Source organism: Ammospiza caudacuta, chromosome 12, assembly GCF_027887145.1.
Source record: "Ammospiza caudacuta isolate bAmmCau1 chromosome 12, bAmmCau1.pri, whole genome shotgun sequence".
Classification (NCBI taxonomy): Eukaryota; Metazoa; Chordata; class Aves; order Passeriformes; family Passerellidae; genus Ammospiza; species Ammospiza caudacuta.
In genome coordinates, this window is record NC_080604.1 from 945953 (window position 1) to 966755 (window position 20803).

General features: G+C 41.6%; 1 protein-coding gene across 1 annotated transcript; it reads left to right on the forward strand.

The window, feature by feature from the left end:
* Positions 1-736: 736 nt before the first annotated feature.
* On the forward strand, positions 737-19845 carry PTPDC1 (protein tyrosine phosphatase domain containing 1). The gene is made up of 10 exons (XM_058812989.1): positions 737-810; positions 10006-10098; positions 12733-12904; positions 13632-13712; positions 13935-14053; positions 14776-14913; positions 15571-16775; positions 17470-17655; positions 18363-18473; positions 19284-19845. The coding sequence occupies exons 2-10, from the start codon at positions 10014-10016 to the stop codon at positions 19398-19400; spliced, it is 2214 nt and encodes a 737-aa protein (XP_058668972.1). The 5' UTR covers positions 737-810; positions 10006-10013; the 3' UTR covers positions 19401-19845.
* Positions 19846-20803: the final 958 nt, after the last annotated feature.

Here is a 20803-nt window from a genome sequence, read left to right on the forward strand (position 1 = left end):
TTGTATTGCTTGAAAGCATTTTCAGGTTGTGATTCAGGTGGTGGCTGCCCCTGGATCCCTGGCAGTGCCCAAGGCCAGGTTGGACAGGGCTTGGAGCAGCCTGGGACAGTGGAAGGTGTCCCTGCCATGGCAGGGGTGGCACTGGATGGGCTTCAAGGTCCCTCCAGCCCAAACCAGTCTAGGATTCTGTGATTTTTCCATCTCTTGTTTCCATCAGTAGTTTGTGTGAGACACAGGGAGTACCTGCATGTCTAGGGCAAGATGAAGTGAGAGAGGGATACTGTGCAGGGCCAGCTGCTGTGGGGGTGTCACCTCAGGTACAATGAGCAATGCAGTCCTCTCCCGTGGTGTACCTGCTTGGCTTGACACATAAACTGACTGAAAAGCGTTTCTTCCACATGTTTCATTATTTCACTTCTTTGGAAATCCACTTATACCATTTGGACACCATAATGACTATTTTATTTTTTAATGAATTGTCTAGGAGCTGGGAAATCTGACATGGAGGAGATAGTTGTCTCATAAATCAGAGCTTTCCTTTTTCTAGCTAGATCTAGTTTAAGTGGTTCTACACTGTTTTCCTAGGTGTGTAGTCATCTTTTGCATTGTAAGTCCATTGAATGAACACCTGATACAACTCTTCAGTTTTGGAACTGTCTTTTGAATTGAAATTTTCATATTACACTGCTGCCTTTACCTAACATTTCACTACATTTTGTCCTTTACTGGCAATTTTAGGTAACAGTGGAACCAACAGGAAAAGAGAGACTGTCCAGAAGTAGAGATGGTGAAAGAGGACAGGGATCACAGGTGGGCTGCTGCTCTGGAATCTCATTAAGCAGCTAAATGTGTACATTTATCCCACACTTGTAACACTGCTGGTAAAGCTGAGGTCTGCCAAAGGCTTTGAGTCTGCTTTTGTGATTGATTTGTGGTGGTACAGCATTATGCTTAATGGACAGAAAAAATTATATGTGTCTATATATATTGATATATATATATATATATATATATATATATGTAAAATATCTAAAAGTAGAAATTCTTCAATAACATGTATACAGTTGGAAAGTTACACCAAGTTAAAGCTTCCCCTGTTTCAATACAGAGTTTCAATACAGGCTGAAAATAAAGCAACATTAATTGATTTTTGTGATCCAAACTATGAGAAGAGCAAAGAGCAAAAAGAGAAGCTGGAAATGCCCAAAGCCAGCTAGGAATCCGAACACAGAGTCTGTATTAAATGAAAATTAATCTCAGGTTTTAGTCAGCTTTAAGTTTTAGGATAATGTGATGTTTTGATTCTTTCTATGTACCACTGGAAACAGTGCATGTAGGCAGTGGTCAGACATTCTGATGAGGCAGTTCAGGCACTTTTCTGCCTGCCTAATCTGATAAACTGTCCCTAAGGTCACAGGACAGGTGGATTTGCTACATCTGCTGTGAAGTAGGCATGAGGCATCTCCTGCAGTGCAAGAGAAGCTGCCAGAAGCCCAGTGATCCTGTTCTCCTTACTTAAAATGCTTTAAATGGCAATCATAGTTCAGCAGAATTTTCCAGAGGGCTTGGGATTGTTCATTTTGTTGAAACAGGAAAATGTCAAGCCTAGAGACATGAAGATTGCTAGTTTAGTCATTAGCATCCCACCTACTCTGTGTATTCTTTCCTTGGAAATGGCAAATTATTCCACCCTGTAGGTTAATTCTCCCAAAAAGTCACTCTCAGTTAGCACAAGGCGTTGTTTTGGCTCAGACATGGTGGCAAGTCCTGTTTGAGCAAACACGTTTGGCACTGGTGCCTGGAATTAGCCAAACTCTGCAGAGCACTAGAAAAAATTAGTTCTTCAGCTGAACAAAGTCATTAATAGTGAGCAGTACAAATGTAGGAACAGATAAAGGAGTAGCCAGCAAAAGTCAGACACCCACAAGTGGGTACAGGGAAGCAGAGGCTGTTGCACCAGGAATCCAAACCCTCCAAGGATTAACCCCCTCTGGAATCAAATAGGTAAATAGTGTTATATTACCCACATGGAAATAAAACTTAGCTATGTCAACTTCTCAAATGTGAACATTCAGAAGTTCCCCCAGAGAGTATGCTTATATTAAGAATTTAATTAATATTTATTAGTGATCTGAAGCTGCTCTTTGTTCTTTAGTCAACTAAAATGATGCCAGCTTCCTCCAGCTCCTCCTACAAAATGTTTTGCCAGATGCTCCATTTGTTAACACATTTTAGTGTACTGACACTTGGAAAATACACGTATCCCTTCACTCATAATTCACAGAATCAGATTTCTAGAGCCACTTCTGTAGTGAGTGAACAATGTGAAACCAAGGAGTGCTGCCATGGGGCTGTTCCTGCTCTGTGAATTGACCCAGACTGGTAACCAAGGGCAACCCTCAAGCCACAGCCCAAATGCAGAGAGCAGATTTATTTCACTCTACAATTTATATTCCATTCAGGCTGACCTCTGAGTCTTTCCACCCCACATTTCCAATACACATTCCTGCTGAAGGGCTGTCATTCCCAGGGAGAATTCACTGTTCTGCTGGGGCTCTGCTCTCACCCACACCTGAGTGTGCCTGGGCAGGGCAGGGCTGCTGCACACCAGTGAGTGTGTCAGTGTGCCTGGGCAGGGCTGCTGCACACCAGTGAGTGTGTCAGTGTGCCTGGCATTGCACACCAGTGAGTGTGTCAGTGTGCCTGGCCTGCACACCAGTGAGTGTGTCAGTGTGCCTGGCATTGCACACCAGTGAGTGTGTCAGTGTGCCTGGCCTGCACACCAGTGAGTGTGTCATTGTGCCTGGGCAGGGCAGGGCTGCTGCAGCAGTGGCACTGCCACACCAGTGGCACTGCACACTGGAAGCCATCACTTACTGATTTCAAAATCCATTGAAAAAAAATAAAGGTTCTGGAACTTCTCCAAATAGAATGCAATATATATATTATTAAAGGACTGACTTTTCAGAATACAGTCAGATGGTCAAGTAGCTGAGTAGAAAATGCTCCAGATACTCTTTTAATCTTTATTAAAGAGTGTTCTTGATTCATATTCTTGATTCATATTCTTTTTAAAATACCTACATTAGAGATGCCTTTCTGAGCATCTCTGAAGTTTCAGAAGGCTTTTTGTCTTTCACTGACAAATGTAATTCTCATCCCTTCGAGAGGACTGGTGCAGCTCTGTGAAAGGGTTCTTAATGTGAATCTGTGATCCGTTCCCACCATTAAGCATCTTGAAAAGAACAGACCTGCACTGGCTGGCTTTGTGGAATAAAGTCCATTAGCATTGTTGGAAAAATAATTTATTCAAGTATGTGGTAGATTATGTAATATCTGAATGAATAAATTTTATTTAAATATTTGCTGCAAAAATTATTTTGCAGAATTAGAGATAAAAGCTGGACAATGAACAGCAAGCAGTTAGCACCACACAGGCCTGGTGTATCACCTAATCCCCGCAGGACTCTTCTATTCTTATATATATTTTTTAGCAAATCTGTCTTTTAAAACCCTATTTGTGCTGAATCCTAATACAGGTTTTGCAGACTTGGGAACCCAAGGTTTGTCTATTTGGCAAAGTTTCTGGGAAGCCACATGAGTTCATTTTTGGAGATTCTGAACCCCCCAGTTGCAGCTGCATGCTGGGGAAGCTGTGGCTGCTTGGCCCCTTTGTGGCTGAAACTTCCACCAGCACAAGAAAGGTGTGCAAAAGAGGGGTTTAGGCTCTACAATCTGTTCAGGTTTTTAAGTAGCCAAGGTACCTTGGTGGATTTTCCCAAATTGTGGACAAATATTTTGAAGTCCCATTTATTTTTTTTTTCCCCAAAAAGCTTAGAATCACAGAACAGTCAGATCACATTGGATTTTAATTTTAAGGATACTTTGATTCTAAATAATTGGGAGGTTTTTAAAATTAATCCCTAGCTTCATTAATGGAAGGGATTTTTTAACAAGACATGCAGGGAAGTGATGGGAATAGATTAAAGCCCTTTTCTTCATCAGCTACTACTTAGTGCTTGAAATTGATTTTGAGATAAGATCTATTTTTAAGATAGAATAAGATACTGTATTCTATACATTGTTTATCTAGTGTTTTTGTTATGGTTTTGAGACCTTACTTTTAATGCAGTTAATTTATGCTTGCTAAAAATACTTCAGTGACATTCTGTGTTTTTACTGGGTAAGAAGAAATGTTTTATGCAGATAACAGTGATAGGCCCAGATAACAATGGAACATTTCTAATTCTCTTCTCATGACATTTCAAAATCAATGTATCAGTTTTACTGTAATTAATCTCACTTCTCAAAACTCTCTCTGCGGCTCTGTGTTGTGCATGTAGACACACAGATAAATACCTGTTTGGTTGTTGCTGGTAGGGAATGAGGTGCACAGGAGGAGCAGAGCTGGGAGAGTCAGTTATTAGAACATCAGGCAGTGCGGCCTGTTTGCCTCAATCCCTTCAAAGGCCGGGCAGACGCAGAAAGCACTTTAGGGACGATTATCTGCATAGTCCCCGAGGCACTCCCCGCACCGTTTAGGTTAAGAAAAGATCGTTGCTGGCTCCTCCCAGATTACCATCCCCGATCCGATTAGCCACAGGAAACACCAGGGGAATTCATTCAGCTTCTCTGTAAAACGTGACTGCCCTGCACCTGTTTCTTGTGGCTGATACTGCAGCTATGAAGGGATCAGCACTCACTCATTCTTTTTGCAGGGTAACAGGTAAGGTGTTACACTGAAATTACTGAAACTATTTAAATTTCTGTAAATTTACTATGATTTTGACTGTATTAGATATAAAAATCCTCTAACTCACAGAGATAATTTTTGAACTTGCACTCGAGTGCTGTCAGAATGCTGACAATTACTGACTATTTCATTCTGCATGTAGTCAGTGTGATGAGTCTGAGAGGCTCATGGTAAACATGATGTTCATGATCAAGGCTCTCAGAGGCAGCACTTTTGTTTGTAGAACAGTTAATCTATTCACTTTATGCCATCTCCTTGGTGAGTCTCTCTAGTAATTACTGCCTGCCAGTCTGTGCAAGGTAGTTTCAAATACCTTCTGTTAACTCTTAGGTTGGCACTGCCACAGAAAGAGGTGATTTAAATAACATGGCTCAAGTCAATGGAGAGACTTGTCCATCGGTTTAGCTTGCAGTTTCTTGCTATTTATGTCAAAAATCTATGAAAAGCAAAGGCTGAATCACCAAACCAGCACCTACATAATCTTTTAATGAATTATATTCTCTTGTCTCTTTTGCACATGAAAGAGGTTAGAGTCCTTTGTAAATATCAAACTTGATAATTAAATGACATCCATCTTTTACTAAGACAGGTGGGGAATATTTTTTCCCAAAGAGGGTAAGAGACATGTAGAAATAACAAATCTGTTCTGGTTGTGGTCCCAGTGGAGTTTCACAGCAGCTGTAGTATCATCCTGCTGTGTGAGTTGTGTATAACTAAACTAGATGAAAATTTGTTTACATTTTTACCTAGTCTTCTCTCTGCCCTTTATCCGTGTGTTTATTTGCTTTTCCAGTATTTTGGTGTTTTCGTACAGGTAGCAAACATTTAAATTTCAAATAAGTGAGGCTTTTTAAAGCACCTTGGGAATTGAGGTGTGTGCCTGCTGAAAGATGTGTGCTCAGTGCTAAAACTGCCTTCCAAACCATGGGTAAATTGTAGCTTAAGCATTCATGAAATATCTGTTCCCAGTGACCTTTTTCACTGGTAAGGCATTAGAACAACAACCTCTGCATCTTGTTTCATTAATCATAATAATCAAGTTTAGCAAAACCCTCAGTTATCATAATTTTTTCACAAACATTTATAAATGTTTTGTTATTCCTGGCAATGTTAAAATTAGATAGTCTGTGGTAATTTAAAATGCATTTTCATTTACCAGTGCTTCCTGTACTAGTGACTAACCACCTCTCAGCCAATTTAGAAGATTTTTTGCTAGAAATTCTCATGATCTGCCAATCTTAAAGCATCAGATTCAAAGCCTGAATTAAGAGACAAGGTTATAATTTAGTAGCTCTTAACCACTTCACTAAATATACCCAGTCCTCACTACACTATCCTATTTTTACTTAGTCTTAATCATTGAAGTTATCTTTAGTCATCTGCCTGAAACATCTCCATTAGTGCTGTTTACAGGGTTTTGCATTTTGGCAGTGAAACTGTATCCCGTGTGATCTTATATTTAGACATTCCATTTACTTCTGTGGGACTGCTCTCAAAGCAAAGCTTCTCAAGTGCTTGCAGAATTAGGCCACAGGAAATTTGAAAGGTGTCAGCCAAGTGCTTAGGTACTAAGCTACCCTTGCCCCTACCTGCAGTGAGCTCACTTTGTTTCTTTAAAAATTTATCTGCTAGGTAGTTACTTACATATGACTGCAACAGGGAGAGAACACATTCACTTTAGAAGACAATAAAACAGTAAAATAATCTCAGAATTTCATGTGAAAGGCCTAAGCATCAGCATTGCCTCTGTTGTGTGAATATATTTGAGGTTTAAAATAATTTTTTCCCATATATTGATATTTGAAATGGAAAACTTACTATATTTTTATGTTAATACATACAGGTAATCTTTTTAAGTGTGTGGTCTGCTGTGACATCCTTGTTTGCCAAAGCCATAGGGATTAAAGATTTGGGCCCTCAGTATTCGTGGATAGGTGCACAGGGCACTGTGGGGAGCCTCACAATGGGATTACTGGCCATGCTGGCAGCTACACTGCCCTAACTGGAATCCTTCCAGCTGGGAATGCAAGCTCTTCTCTCTGTTTGAAATGTGTTCTGAAGGGAAAGGTAGCAATTGCATTTATTAAATAACCATCCTCAGTGCCAAGATAGAGTGAGACCAGCATCTTCTTGTCTCCTCACTTTTGACTGTATAATTGTTTTCTGGCTGCTGCAGTTATGGACATTGCTCCTCTCATTCCAGTCTGGAGCAAAAATTCAGCCCAGCCACTGGAAGCCACTGCTTTTCAGATCCTGAAACGCCACAAAGAAATGTTTTGTGACAAGGCAGAGTTGTTGATTTGCAAACCCCAGTGCTGGTTTGCAGGGTGCCTCCTGCAGCCAGCTCCTGAGAGGAAGGAGTGGAAGGAGCTGGCACCCCCATGTCCCAGCTGTCCTGCTGCTCCCCCGTGCTCTTCCAAAGAGCAGGGCCTGCATTGCAGAGGAAAGGGCCTGGGCAGGGGGCTTCACTGCTGATAAAGTGGGTGCTGGGAGCAACCTCATCCACCAGGTGCCCACACTGCATCCCCTGCAGGAAATGCAGCCCTGCAAGTGTGCACAGCGAGTGGGGCACGACAGCTGTCGCGTTTCCAAATGCAACGTGTGAATCCAGTGCAACAGGAGACAAAAATCCCTTCTGGTAGAAATTGTTCCGTTCAATAGTGGGGGGAAGAAAAGGAACTCAAAACTGCAGACAAACATCAAAGCACGTATCAAACCCACACGTGGAGGGGACCTCTCGAAATACCCAGAGTGACTGGCATGAGGATTCCAGGAGATCCCTGGGGCAGCGTGGTGCTGCCCTTGCCCTCTGCCAGCCGGCAGCACCGGCACGTTTCCCGGGGTTCGGTGTCAGAGCCGGGCTGTTCCCGCTCGCTGCATGGCACCGCTGCCTGTGCCGCAGCAGAGGTGAGCTGCCCCGCAGGAGATGCCGCTCCTCTCACTCCTGCAGGGAGCCGGGATTAAGGGGCGGCCTCTTTGCTGTCATGGCAATAGGGACGCACGGCACAGATCGAGCAGCAGAGCTGGTTAAGGCGATACCGTGATTGCCCCAAGGTACGTGACTCACATCCTCAGGCAGCTCATGGCACCGCGACCTGCAATAGTGCTCCAGGCTGTGCCTTCCGCAGCTACCGAGCGTTCACGAGATGAGCAAAATGCTGAAGAGCGTCTTTAAAAACCAAGAATATCTGGTACAGAGGCAAAGCAGGAGAGAGCTGCTGCTTTAACCTAAGCACTTTACTTCTAGCATCCTTTTTATTGCTGCAGGAACACAATGCCCGTCTGTAGGAACATCAGCCCTGACCTGTCCCAAATTACCACCTTACACGTGTCTGAGGGAGTGCGGTGTAACTCAGCAAAGTCATTTGTCACAATATTGCTAACTTTTTTTCCCGAAGTAAATATAAGGGAATTGCTCCCATTGATCACACTGCGCTGTCAGTCAAGTTTTGCAAACTGAAAGGCACAGAAAAAATATTGAGGTCAGTTGGGCAGCACAGGAATTAGAGATTTGGTGTATAAATGAAATAAAATTGGTTAGACAACAAAGAAACAAAAACCTCACCTCTGCCACTTAGAAGAAGCTTGCTAGTATTTTTTCATACTCTAGGTATATTCTCTTCTGCATTAACCTCCGTCACGTCCCTTTCCAGTTAAGAGTTCTTATCAGCTTGATTCCTCAGTAAAAAAAAAAAGAAAAAAAAAAAAGGAAATCATTTTAGATAGAAATATCCTTGATATTTAATCTCTTTTTTTTTTTTTAATCATTTGAATATAAGGAAATAGGAGAACTAAATAATCATCATGGTGGTGATTTTGCTGCCAGTATGATATCTTTTTCAAATGTTATCTGGACAAGCTGTTAAGAATTTTGAAGAGAATTTGCTGAGAAATAGAAACCAATTTTTTTTGTTAATTCAGCGTTATTAACTCTAAAAAAGAAATTCTGGGGATAAAATGAAGTACTTTCTTTAGGTTCAAAGTTTCCTCTGATAATGGAAGCCATCACTTACTGATTTCAAAATCCATTGAAAAAAAATAGAGGTTCTGGAACTTCTCCAAATAGAATGCAATTATATGAAGGCAGTTTATGAAAGGACTGACTTTTCAGAATACAGTCAGATGGTCAAGTAGCTGAGTAGAAAATGCTCCAGATACTCTTTTAATCTTTATTAAAGAGTGTTCTTGATTCATATTCTTGATTCATATTCTTTTTAAAATACCTACATTAAAGATGTCTTTCTGAGCATCTCTGAAGTTTCAGAAGGCTTTTTGTCTTTCACTGACAAATGTAATTCTCATCCCTTCGAGAGGACTGGTGCAGCTCTGTGAAAGGGTTCTTAATGTGAATCTGTGATCCGTTCCCACCATTAAGCATCTTGAAAAGAACAGACCTGCACTGGCTGGCTTTGTGGAATAAAGTCCATTAGCATTGTTGGAAAAATAATTTATTCAAGTATGTGGTAGATTATGTAATATCTGAATGAATAAATTTTATTTAAATATTTGCTGCAAAAATTATTTTGCAGAATTAGAGATAAAAGCTGGACAATGAACAGCAAGCAGTTAGCACCACACAGGCCTGGTGTATCACCTAATCCCCGCAGGACTCTTCTATTCTTACATATATTTTTTTAGCAAATCTATCTTTTAAAACCCTATTTATGCTGAATCCTAATACAGGTTTTGCAGACTTGGGAACCCAAGGTTTGTCTATTTGGCAAAGTTTCTGTAGCTAATGATGCAGCAGAGATGTGCTTAGTTTGGTATAAAAATTGCTCTTTTTTGTTATGCTTGCAGCTGTTTTCCTATAGAGATAAGAGAAACAGAAGGGTGATCTTATACTGAGTAAGAATTTCCATTCAAGAGCCATGCAAAGGGTTTATTTAAACATCACAGACTGATGACTGTGTTCATATCTACAGCTTGCTTTATCTTTCTGTCAGATAGAAGGTTTTCAAAGCAGGACTTACCTTGTATTAGAAATAACATTAGAGAAAAAAATCTGTTTCTGCCTGGAGAGAGTGGTGGGTTCAGTTTTTTTGTTGGAGGAGAACCATGGCAGATGTGATTCCAAAGCCCAAGAGAGCAGTGAGGGGCCGTGCATTGTGGACAATCTGTGTGTCAAATACCAGCCCATGCCTGACTGCCCAAATCTTCAACGACTCCATAGCCTCACCAGGAGCATGTGCCTTTATTCTGCCCATTTTGAGCTTCTTTGATTTTCAGTGATTATTCCATTGTTTCCACAGGTACTGCAATGGCTGCAGGAGTTTTGCTGCAAAATGAGCAACCATACTCGTCGCTGATAGAGAGCAGTGTGTATCTGGCAAATATGAGTTCAGGTAAGAGTTTGGCTCTGATGTGCCATTCATAATAAATGCTTAGAACAATTCTGGAAAAAATACCCACAAAATTTAAAAAACCCCAGAAATATTATCCATGTTTATAAATGTAAAATGTCTCTAACAAAACCAAACTGCATTATTTCATCAGTGTATCATGGTGATAATGTGTCAACCTTTTCTGTAATTTTCATTTTGTCAGGTCTCTTAATGGAAGAAACGATGTCATTTTTGTGTTGAGAACTGCCTAGCTCTCTGAAAATACAAACCTGCCTTCAGCAAAACTCACCTTTCTAATTTTTTGAACTTGTACAGATGCAATTCTTTCTTACCATTTTGTGTGAGTGTTTGTTTGCAAATCTGCTAGATTCAGTAGGAAAATAATGATGTGTAGCATTTAATTTTCCTCACTTCTATCTCCACTATCATTTGATATATACTGAAAAGTTTCTGAGAAGAGAAAGAGAAAAATAATTACATACAAGAAAGGAATATAGTGAATTAGAAAATATGTTTCACATTCCTTGGATACAGGTAGCACTTGAAATAGCCTTTTTCATCTCCTTTCTCTTCCATGCAACCCCCAAACTAAAAGTATATTTCCATGTTTCCTCACCTGCTGATACCAGTTCCACTGATGAATGACGAGTCAAGGTTTTGAACATTTTCCTTTCCTCACACGACATCACTGCTGATATTTCAGGCCTGGTACCCACAGCAAACATTGCCACGTCTCTGTAAGAGCTGGGGAGCAGCAGTCAAAGTTCAGGCCTTCAGTTCCTGGTCAGTGCCTGGAAGGAGCACATTTTTACCTGATTAATTTGTCCCAAAAGGGAACTTCCTCTTATGCAAATTCCTCTGTACAGGTTACTGGTTTTGTGGAACAAGAAGAAACACAAATGTGTTTTAGGAAAATACAGCAGGATTAATTTGTTTATTGACAAAGTTCAAGTGAATTTTCTTGATTTCCCCAGCCTTCCCCTTTCTGTGCAGTCTGATGCACAGACATTGGGATGACAGAGGCTTTTTACATCACTATAATCCCTTCTGTGCACAGTAGCTTTTTCAAGTGCTGCAATCTTTCTGGCCACCTCATTCCTGCTCAGCACACTGGAAGCAAAGTGGGAGGCAATTTGCCACCTCATACCTACCTTCAGAAGCCTGAAGCACTCAGCTGACACACCTTCTCCTCCTCCTGATCTGCTTTCTGTCAGGCTGCAGGGTTAACAGCTTTGCTTCATAAAAAAGCTGTGCCCTGGAAAAAAACCCAGCCCTTTGTTTTGGATAACAAATTGTGTTTTGTTAGATGTGAATGGTCCAGGCAAACAGTCTACAATTCATCATGTACGAAAGCAGTTCAGCAGGAACACACTAATCCCAGTCATTACACAGCTAATGATGCATTTTGGAGCAGCGAAGTGGAGGAGGAGAGGTGGCTGTGGAATGAAGAACCAGGAGGTGGGGGAGTATAATGTGCTTCCTTACAGATCTCTCAGGAGGCAGAGCCTCCAGCTACATTTTCATTGTTCTGTTGAATGGAGTATTTTGTGTCTTAGCGAGTTCTGAATGCCTGTTATTGAGCAGGAACTAAATACTCCCATTGTTCGTTACAAACATTTTGGTTGTTCCCAGCGCGTTTTGAAAATTACCTACTTGACAAGCAACTATTTTCATCAAGCGGTGGAACAGTTTGTCCCGAGCAGACGCAATCCCTGTGGAAAGGAGCAGCCCGGAGCTGGCTGGCAGCAGCGCCTGCATCCTCCGTTACCATGGCGACAGCTCAGCCCGGGGACCAGCTGCCGAGCGCGCTCGGGGATGCTCCGCTCCGCTCCGCTCCCGCAACTTCAGCGCTCAGCAACTTCCCCTGCGCTCAGAGCGCCCCGGGCAGCGGCGCCGGGCGGAGCTGCGGCCGCGCAGCCATGCAGCCCTCTCCCCGCCGGCGCTCGGCCGTCAGCATCTTTAGCCATTTCTTCCAGGGGCGGAGGCATTCCTCCTCCGATCCCCTTCTCCGCCTCAGCCAGCGGCGCCGCAGCTCCGTGGTGGAGCTGCTCTCCTCGTCCACGCAGCGGGTCATGGTGGCTCTGTCGTCGCTCAGCCCCGAGGAGCTAGACGCCACTTTTCCTGAAAAAAAAAGTAAAGTACTTTTCATTGAGACTGTTGGCAGTTCTGGGTATTTTCTCGGTATTACTATAGTTTTGTTCTGTTAACTGTACTTTTTATGTGTGGATAAAATAGTGGGGTTTAATTTTCTTCTTGTATTTTGTATATTCTGTTTTGTTCACTGATTCCTTATTCAGGTGTTAATACATGCTTTTTACTCTAAGAGCCCAGTTATAAATAACAGGTAAAACAGAAGCTCACATTCATGCATACTCTGAGGACACGGTTAACTATATTGATTTCAGGTTAAAGAGGACCGTGACTTTTTTCAGCTGCAAAGGATGTCACTAACCTCTAACTTCATCAGACTAAATACCTGGCAGTAATGCAAGCGATTTTTTCCCCTCAGAATCCTTCCTTGAACAACGAGCCTGAAGTACACGTTGCATATTTTCTGGTGTTTGTGGCTCTGTCATAAGGCTGAAGGGGTGTTTCTCAGCGGGCTCCTGGCTAACGTGGCTCTGTGTGTCGCAGGGAGCTCGAGGCGCCCCACGGCCAAGTACACGAAGGTGGGGGAGCGGCTGCGCCACGTCATCCCCGGGCACATGCAGTGCTCCATGGCCTGCGGCGGCCGCGCCTGCAAGTACGAGAACCCCGCGCGCTGGGCCGAGCACCAGCAGGCCATCAAGGGGCTCTACTCCTCCTGGTGAGCGGCAAAACCGCCGGGCTGCTGGAAAACCAGCTGCCGGGTGGCACACGGAACGGGAGTTTGATCTGCAATTAGAACCTGACCTGCTGGCTGCTGGACACAGCCCAGGAAAGACAGTGAAAGATTCCTGGTGACTTACAGTGGGTTTGGGTCAGATCCAAAAGAATAAATACCTGTGTGTCATGAATTATTAAAAAGCTGTTCTGGGCTGCTCAGGATTAGGATGCAAATGAATTAAATATGTTAATAATACAATTGAAAAGTAAAAGCATTTCCTGCAGATGAAATAATGTGGGCATGTGTTCAGAAGGACATTCATGTGCAGCAAAAGTCACATGAAATATATCTTGACATTCTTACTGGGTTTTTTTTCTAACAGCAAATGCTTAAGCAGCATTTACAAACCTTAAAGAAATAAACAGAGATCTGGGTCCATATTTCTATTCAAAGGAATAGAAAGATTTCTATTCAAAGGAATTCTTACTTACGTCCTGGCATCTAAGCAGTTCCAGTAATTGTCTTTTGATAATGTTCCATCTGTATCAGTTTAATAGGATTTATCATTAACACTGTGGCATAGTAGAATTTTTAAAAGTAATTTCCAATTAATCACCAAGGTATTTCTCTGTTTCTTGAATATAATGATATTCTTATTTTGGAAGACTCGTACCCAGGAAATTATTAATGATAACATTATTATTTATTTACTTTTCTAATTTCTCAGGATAACAGATAACATCCTGGCTATGGCTCGACCCTCAACAGAAGTAATTGAAAAGTACAACATTATTGAGCAGTTTGAAAGGTAACAAGTTTAGTCATTATTTATTGTGAATATTACTGGTGTAATTCCTGATCCATTTTCTCTTTCAACATAGATTTGGATTGTTGATAAAGATCCTTTCATTTTAACGCTCTACAGGTAAAGATTTATTATCCACTAAGAATAAATATGTGTTTCAGAAAATAAGGGACAATGAGGTTTTGGCTGCCTGTAATACTTTGACTCATCTATTCCTTCCTTAAGATGTGGCATAAAAACCATAATTAACCTTCAGCGTCCTGGGGAGCACGCGAGCTGTGGGAACCCCCTGGAGCAGGAGAGCGGCTTCACCTACCGTCCTGAAGCCTTTATGGAGGCTGGCAGTAAGTGCCCTCCTGCTGTTGTTCCTCATTAATTATTGACTTTGACATTTAAGGATATTTTTACTTGAATTCCTGTGAATTAAACGCAGCTATGTAGGAAACATTGCACAAAATGTGAAACCTGGCAAATACAATGAAGAGCAAATAACACATTATTGAAGATTGTGTATTATATAGAGAGAGATGGAGGGTTTGTGTTCAGGTGTTTCTAAAGGAAGGACAACAGTTCGCTTTTTCTTCTGTATTCACAAATTCTGGTACACTCATGTCTTCTTACCTAGACTATAAAAGGTTATTTCATGTGAGGACACTGCTGCTGACCATATCTTTGTATTTTCATGTTATGGTGAGAAGAAAGTGCCTCTCTGTAAAAAGCAGCTGCTGACTGAAGAAGTGCTTTTATTTCTGAAAAGAAAAATTGCCCTCTTTCTATATATAGCTGAGCAATTTTGCATGAATCACTGTTTTGTTACCTCTTTTACATTCTAGCTGAACTTGAGTTTGACAAATCTTTGCTAGCTTCGTGTATCTATCAAGTTTCAATAGCAAGCATACACTGAAATGGGAAAATAATCTCTTGCAAACAAGATGCAGTCAGATTTTAAGCTCCATTATGCAATTTTAGTACTATAATTTCTTATTAGTAATCTCTCCTCTGCAAATGGTACTACACCTTTCACATTTGGTGTGGCAGAAAATCACTGTCTCTGTTTTTATTTCAGTTTATTTCTATAATTTTGGATGGAAGGATTATGGCGTGGCATCTCTCACAACTATCCTTGACATGGTCAAGGTGATGTCTTTCGCCCTGCAGGAGGGCAGGGTGGCTGTTCACTGCCATGCAGGACTGGGGAGGACAGGTATGTGCCCTGTGCAGGAGCAGCACCAGGGTTCCTCTAGAAACTCCAACCCTCTCTGCTTATAAACCAGTAATAACTGGGCTGGATTCTGTGTCATTGCAAGATGAACCTCTATAAAACGGTTAAAAGTGCTAAACTACTGTGTCCAAATGTCCTCAATGGCTAGAGAAGATCAGTTTTAGTATATTAAAACCAAAGACCTGTAAGATAGAGAAGTTTTTAATCTGTATAATAGTTCCATTACATTCCTGCTTCTGGAGCAGAAAGATTCCCCTGGTACACTTTCTTTGTCCAGTATTTATAACATGTTCACAAACTGCCACTCACTGTTGGATTGGGTAGATTTGGTGGAGCACCTAAAATTTCATTTGCCCCTTTCAAGTCCTTTCTGGTTGTGCCCTTCCCTTAGAAGCCTCCATTCCTCCCATGTTTGTGAATAGTGGAACTCCTGGAGAGGCTGTGGGGAGCTCCCACTGCAGTGCAGTGAGCAGCGCTTCACTGTCTCGTGCTTCTTCACAGGAAATTACGTTTCAGTAACAGCATCACATAATAGAGGACGCTCTGTCTTCACCTATATTAATTTCTATCCCGTATTTCCACTGAGTGTTTGTTTGAGTCTGAAAGTTCCTTCACTAATCCTGTCTTTGTATTTTCCAGGTGTTCTAATAGCTTGCTACCTAGTTTTTGCCACCAGAATGAGTGCTGACCAAGCGATTCTGTTTGTCAGAGCCAAAAGGCCCAACTCCATCCAGACGCGGGGGCAGCTGCTGTGTGTCAGGGAGTTCTCGCAGTTCCTGGTCCCCCTGCGCAACGTCTTCGCGTGCTGCGAGCCCAGGGCGCCCGCCGTCACCCTGGCCCAGTACCTGACCCGCCAGAGGCACCTGCTCCACGGCTACGAGAGCAGGCACCTCAAGCACGTGCCAAAGCTCATCCACCTGGTGTGCAAGCTGCTGCTGGACCTGGCTGAGAACAGACAGGTGGTAGAGGCAGAGCTGCTGGACATCCCAGACCTCTCAGCTGAGATTGAGAGCACCGTGTCCCAGCTGGCAGCCACGGAGCTCGAGCGGGAGCTGGCCAGGCACGACAGCGACACGTCGGACTCGTCCTACGCCCACTGCTCTGCTCTCGACAGCCAGGACTCACACGTCTCCCTGGGACACGAGTGTGATGCCTACTGCAGGAGAAGGCATGTCGGATGCCTTCAGCCTCTTACTCATATGAGAAGGCGTCTGAGCTACAGTGAGTCAGACCTAAGGAGAACCGAGTTTCTTTTGGAACAGGATGACACTGCCTGGACAGTGCCTGCGCAGATCTTATTGAAGAACAAACCCAAGCAGAACAGTGAAGAGGAATGTTCTGCCACAGGTGAAACAAAGCCACAGATGGAGTTAAACAAAGAAGCATTAGTGCGTAACACGTGCACGTTCTGGAGCCAAGGGAAATTTGATTTGCATGGACGAAGGGACGGCTCCTGTCACAGAAGGAGCTCTACCAAAGAAGTCCAACGCAGCAGGACCTTTTCCTCAGGCCTGGCGTCCATGCACAATCCCAAGGAACCTGGGATGCAAAGGCACAGCTTTGCCAGTGAGACTGCTCACAGGAAGGACCACAAGACCAATATGTATGGCAGGAGATTCTATCTCTCTGAGGACTCTGACTCTTCTTCTTCCTCTTCCAAAGTGAACTTTTCCACTGGATATGAAAGTGAGAGTAGCAGAGAGTTGTCAGAGACAATTCCACACATTGTTCTGCAGTCAGAATTAAGTTTGGAAGCCCGAAGAGTTTTGGCAGCCAAAGCACTTGCAGATATAAATGAATTTCTGGGAGAGGATGAAGTGAAGCAGAAGGTAGAAATGTGGCAGGTAATTTTTAACTCAAACCCATGCTACGGGCTCTGCATATTTCACCTCAGTAAGTTCCTGGAATGGCAAACATGCCAATGGAGCTTTGAAATGGCACATTAGGATAGCAATTTATATGAGGCCTGGGTTCAGGTCTTTCACAGGCTGGCAAGATACACCTACACATTCTGGTCTATAGCAGGAGGGTGGAGGTTCTGGTTGTGTTCACTTTCCTAACTGGGGGAAATTGATGCCATTACCTCTGGCTGTAATGTGGCTGCTGGTGGCACAGAAATAGCACAGGCTTTAAAGGTTTGAGTTGGTTTTCATCAGTGTTTTCTTAGAACTAATCAGAGGATTTGTGAGTAAAATAAAAAGAATTTAGTGGAAACCTAACTGCTTAATGTCAAACCCAGATCTTCTTAGCAACATTTGCTTTGAAGTTGTAATGCAAAGCTGGTTTATGTATTCCAGTGGAGTATTGGGAGGTTCTCAGCTGCACTGCTGCTTTCATCCTTCTGTTTTAAAGAATCACTTGTATTACTGTTGATTAATGTTGATACTCTGGAAAAAAATACAAATTTTTTTGAAAACACTTTTATTGTTGGAACATAAGAGCCAAATACTGCAACAATCAAAGAGAATTTGGCAAAGGTATATAGATAATACATTTTCAGTTTTGTTTTGTTTGTTTGTATATTTTTTTTGTTTTAAGAAAGAACTGAATTCTCAAGATGGAGCTTGGGATAAAATCTGCACCGAGAGAGATCCTTTTATCCTCTCCAGCTTGATGTGGTCATGGATAGAGCAGCTGAAAGAACCTATTATATCCAAAGATGACATTGACATGTTGGCAAAACAATGCACAGAATCCCAGGATGCACTCCACTTGCTGGGAAAGGTACATATTCAATCTGACAGTTCATTCCTTCACTTTGGGCAAGGGTTGCACTTTAAAAAAGCCACTTAATTCTCTTTCAAAATCAGAATGAGAATTCATTCTGCATCAAACTGTGTGAATTGTCTGGGTATCTCTAGATATTTTCTAGTCCAAGCGTCTTGCTCAAAACAGAGTTACCTAGAGCAGATTGCTTGTGTGACAAATGCTCCAGCCCCTTAATTAAGCTGGAAAAGGGTTGGGAAGGAACAACCCCAAAGATTGTTCTTCCTTTTCTTCCTCCTTGCTAGCACTGCTCAGTGTCTCTGCCAGCTTCCAGTGGTGACGGACACTGGGAAGGACAGAGAGAGGTACAAGATGGGGAAAAAGCCCTGAACATGCACAGCATTTTGGGCTGAAAAGATCAAATCTCACCCTTCCTATGCCAATTCACAAGGAAGGCTGCTGTTCATGGAGGGAATCTTGAAATTCCCAGAAATAAGGAGGAATTACCAGAGTAGTTGTAGCACTCAGGAGAGTTTTCCTATCGTGACTGAAATAATTATGCCGCGGCTCTTTGGGCTGGTGGAAAATTTGGGCTCCTGCACATGAAGTTTCAGCACAAGAAGGCACAACCTGGTATTTACACAGCAGTTAACAAAATCTGAGTGCTAAACTGCTTTTTATGGAAATATTTCTTCTGATGAGATGCTGTTCCTTTTCCCCACCAGGAGCAGTGTCAGACCATCCTTTGTATTTTACACTGTGTGGCGAAACTGCAAGTGCTGCCAGCTGATGTGGAGGAGGCCTTACTTGCTCGTGCTATTAAAGCTTTCACCAAGGCAAGTAATCCCAAATAACTATCCAGGATATTGTATTTACTTGGTTTAAATCATGAAGGGTGAAGCAATCAACAGAGGGAGGCCTCTATGAGAAAGGCTACAGTAATTCCTTCATGCTTCAGTGTACCTTATTTATTTCAGAGTTTACATTTTATAATACTCACATACATAAAGGGTTGGAAATATTCTCTAAAAAATTAAATTCCATCACTACAACCTTAATCCTGGAGTCTCGTTTTTCTCTTTCTGGACCACTGCCAGTTCATGGACATCTTCAAATTAGGGAAAAGAGAATTTTACAGGGTGACACTGACTAATCACCTAGAGTAGTTTCCCAAAGGCTTTGGTAGATTCTGTACCATGTGAATTCTTTCCATCAGATTAAATCACTTTCTGAAATTACACTGCAAGTCAGTTCTGTTCCAGACCTGTACCACAGGTTGTGAGTAACTAATTTCTGCTTTGGGCTCATTGAGTAACAGTGACAGGTGAAGCTATTGCTCAGCTCAGATTTCTTCTCAGATTCAGTCAATGAAATCTGAGCTTGAACAGAATGTTCACTGTGCTGTTTCTTCATCTCTTGTAAACCTGCCTGTTAAAACAATCACCACATTTCTCTTTCTTCTGTTTTATTTTAATGTCTAGTTAGCATAAAACCGAAAACACTTGGCATTAAGCACTCCATCAAAAACAAATATTTTCTTTGAGAAATCTCAAAGCTTTTTTTTTTTTTAATGTTGTGCATCTACTTTGCATTTTGCTGTATGGCATCTCTTTAACAACTGAACTGAAACTTCTCTCTTTTATTAGACAAGCTTCGATTCTGAGAATGGGCCATATGTTTACAATACCTTGAAAACTGTGTTTAAACAAGCCCTGGAAGAAAAAAGGAAAAGGATTAAAGAAGGAACAGAGAATCCTCCTTGATTTCTACACAGCTCTGCTGAAGCATTAGATGGGCCTACCGAATTATTTTGCATATTCCAGCTACTGTATTTTGTGCTACCTGGCATGATCTACCTAACAGAAGTTATTAACAAATAATTTTATTTTTTTAGAGGGAGTTTTAGTGGCAGTTGTTCAGTCTACATAGTTTTAAAGAACGGCTCCATGTAACCATTCTCTGTAGCATTTTGTTTCAGGTACTGTTCTTTTATGTTGTCAAGGGTTCTCCTATTTTCAGATGTGTTTATTGATGTGGAAACCTCTGTTATTGGCAAGAAACATTATTGTCAAGTGACACGACTGCCATAAAGTTCAGTGCCATGATCCTCAAAGGTTTAATGGATTAATATTTATGTATTACATATGTTTACATTAATGATATTTGATTTCATTTTGCAGAAAATAAATATTGACTGCACCTGTGAAACTGCTTTTCCTTTCAGAAATTTTGAAGTGAGACCAACAGTAATAATGGAGAGATTCACAGATCTTGAGATCTGTTATAGACAGCAGACAGTATTTTTTTTCAGATCTCTTAAACAATTGTAACCAAAGTATTTCTAGAAGGTCTTGTAGGAGAGAAATGCACTGTGTTGAACAGTAGTCATCAAGCCCTAATTTAGACTTTTTTGGCTGAGAAAGCTTCAAACTGTTTTTAACAGAAAATTGATTAAGGCATTTAAAGTGCTTTGAATAGGAGTAAAATTTTACTTTATTAGCTAAATGTTTATAGCTTTAAGTGAAAAAACACTTCATCATGAAATCTTCATAAGAATATGATTCTGTCCATACTTACATCCAGCAAATACATAAAGAAGTGTGATATTAATCAAAGCCTTACTAGCTGCAATACACTTTGCCAAGGCATTCTTATCTAATAAAATAGAAACAGCGGGGCCAGCATCCTAAAACAGTTTTGGATTCCAGCCTTAGGATCTGGACTGGAATGCCAGTTTGCAGAATGAGAGGTTCATCAAGTAGTTAAACAAGAATTTATCCTATTCCAAAATATTTTTATTCGGTTCTGTAAATGACAAATTTTTAGAGTTAAAAATAGACCAGTTCAAATACAGGTAATTTATATATGTCTAAATTATTGGATGATTTTATATCAAATTCAAATTAAAACAGCTACTTTGGCAGAATCATCTTAAAATAGGAACACTTGAAAATATCACATGTAAATCACAACACAAATCCAGCTTTGCAAAAAGACAAGGCAACATGACAGGCAGTTCTGTATCAGCACTAGCAGTCAGGCTCAAACAAATACCATCTTCTAATGCCCTGAATGTCTTTTCTTCAGGGCCTGCTCTGGTGCCCTGCCATCTCCCACACCACAGTGGGATTCACATACTGCAGCCCAGAGTTAGGCTTGTGCAACA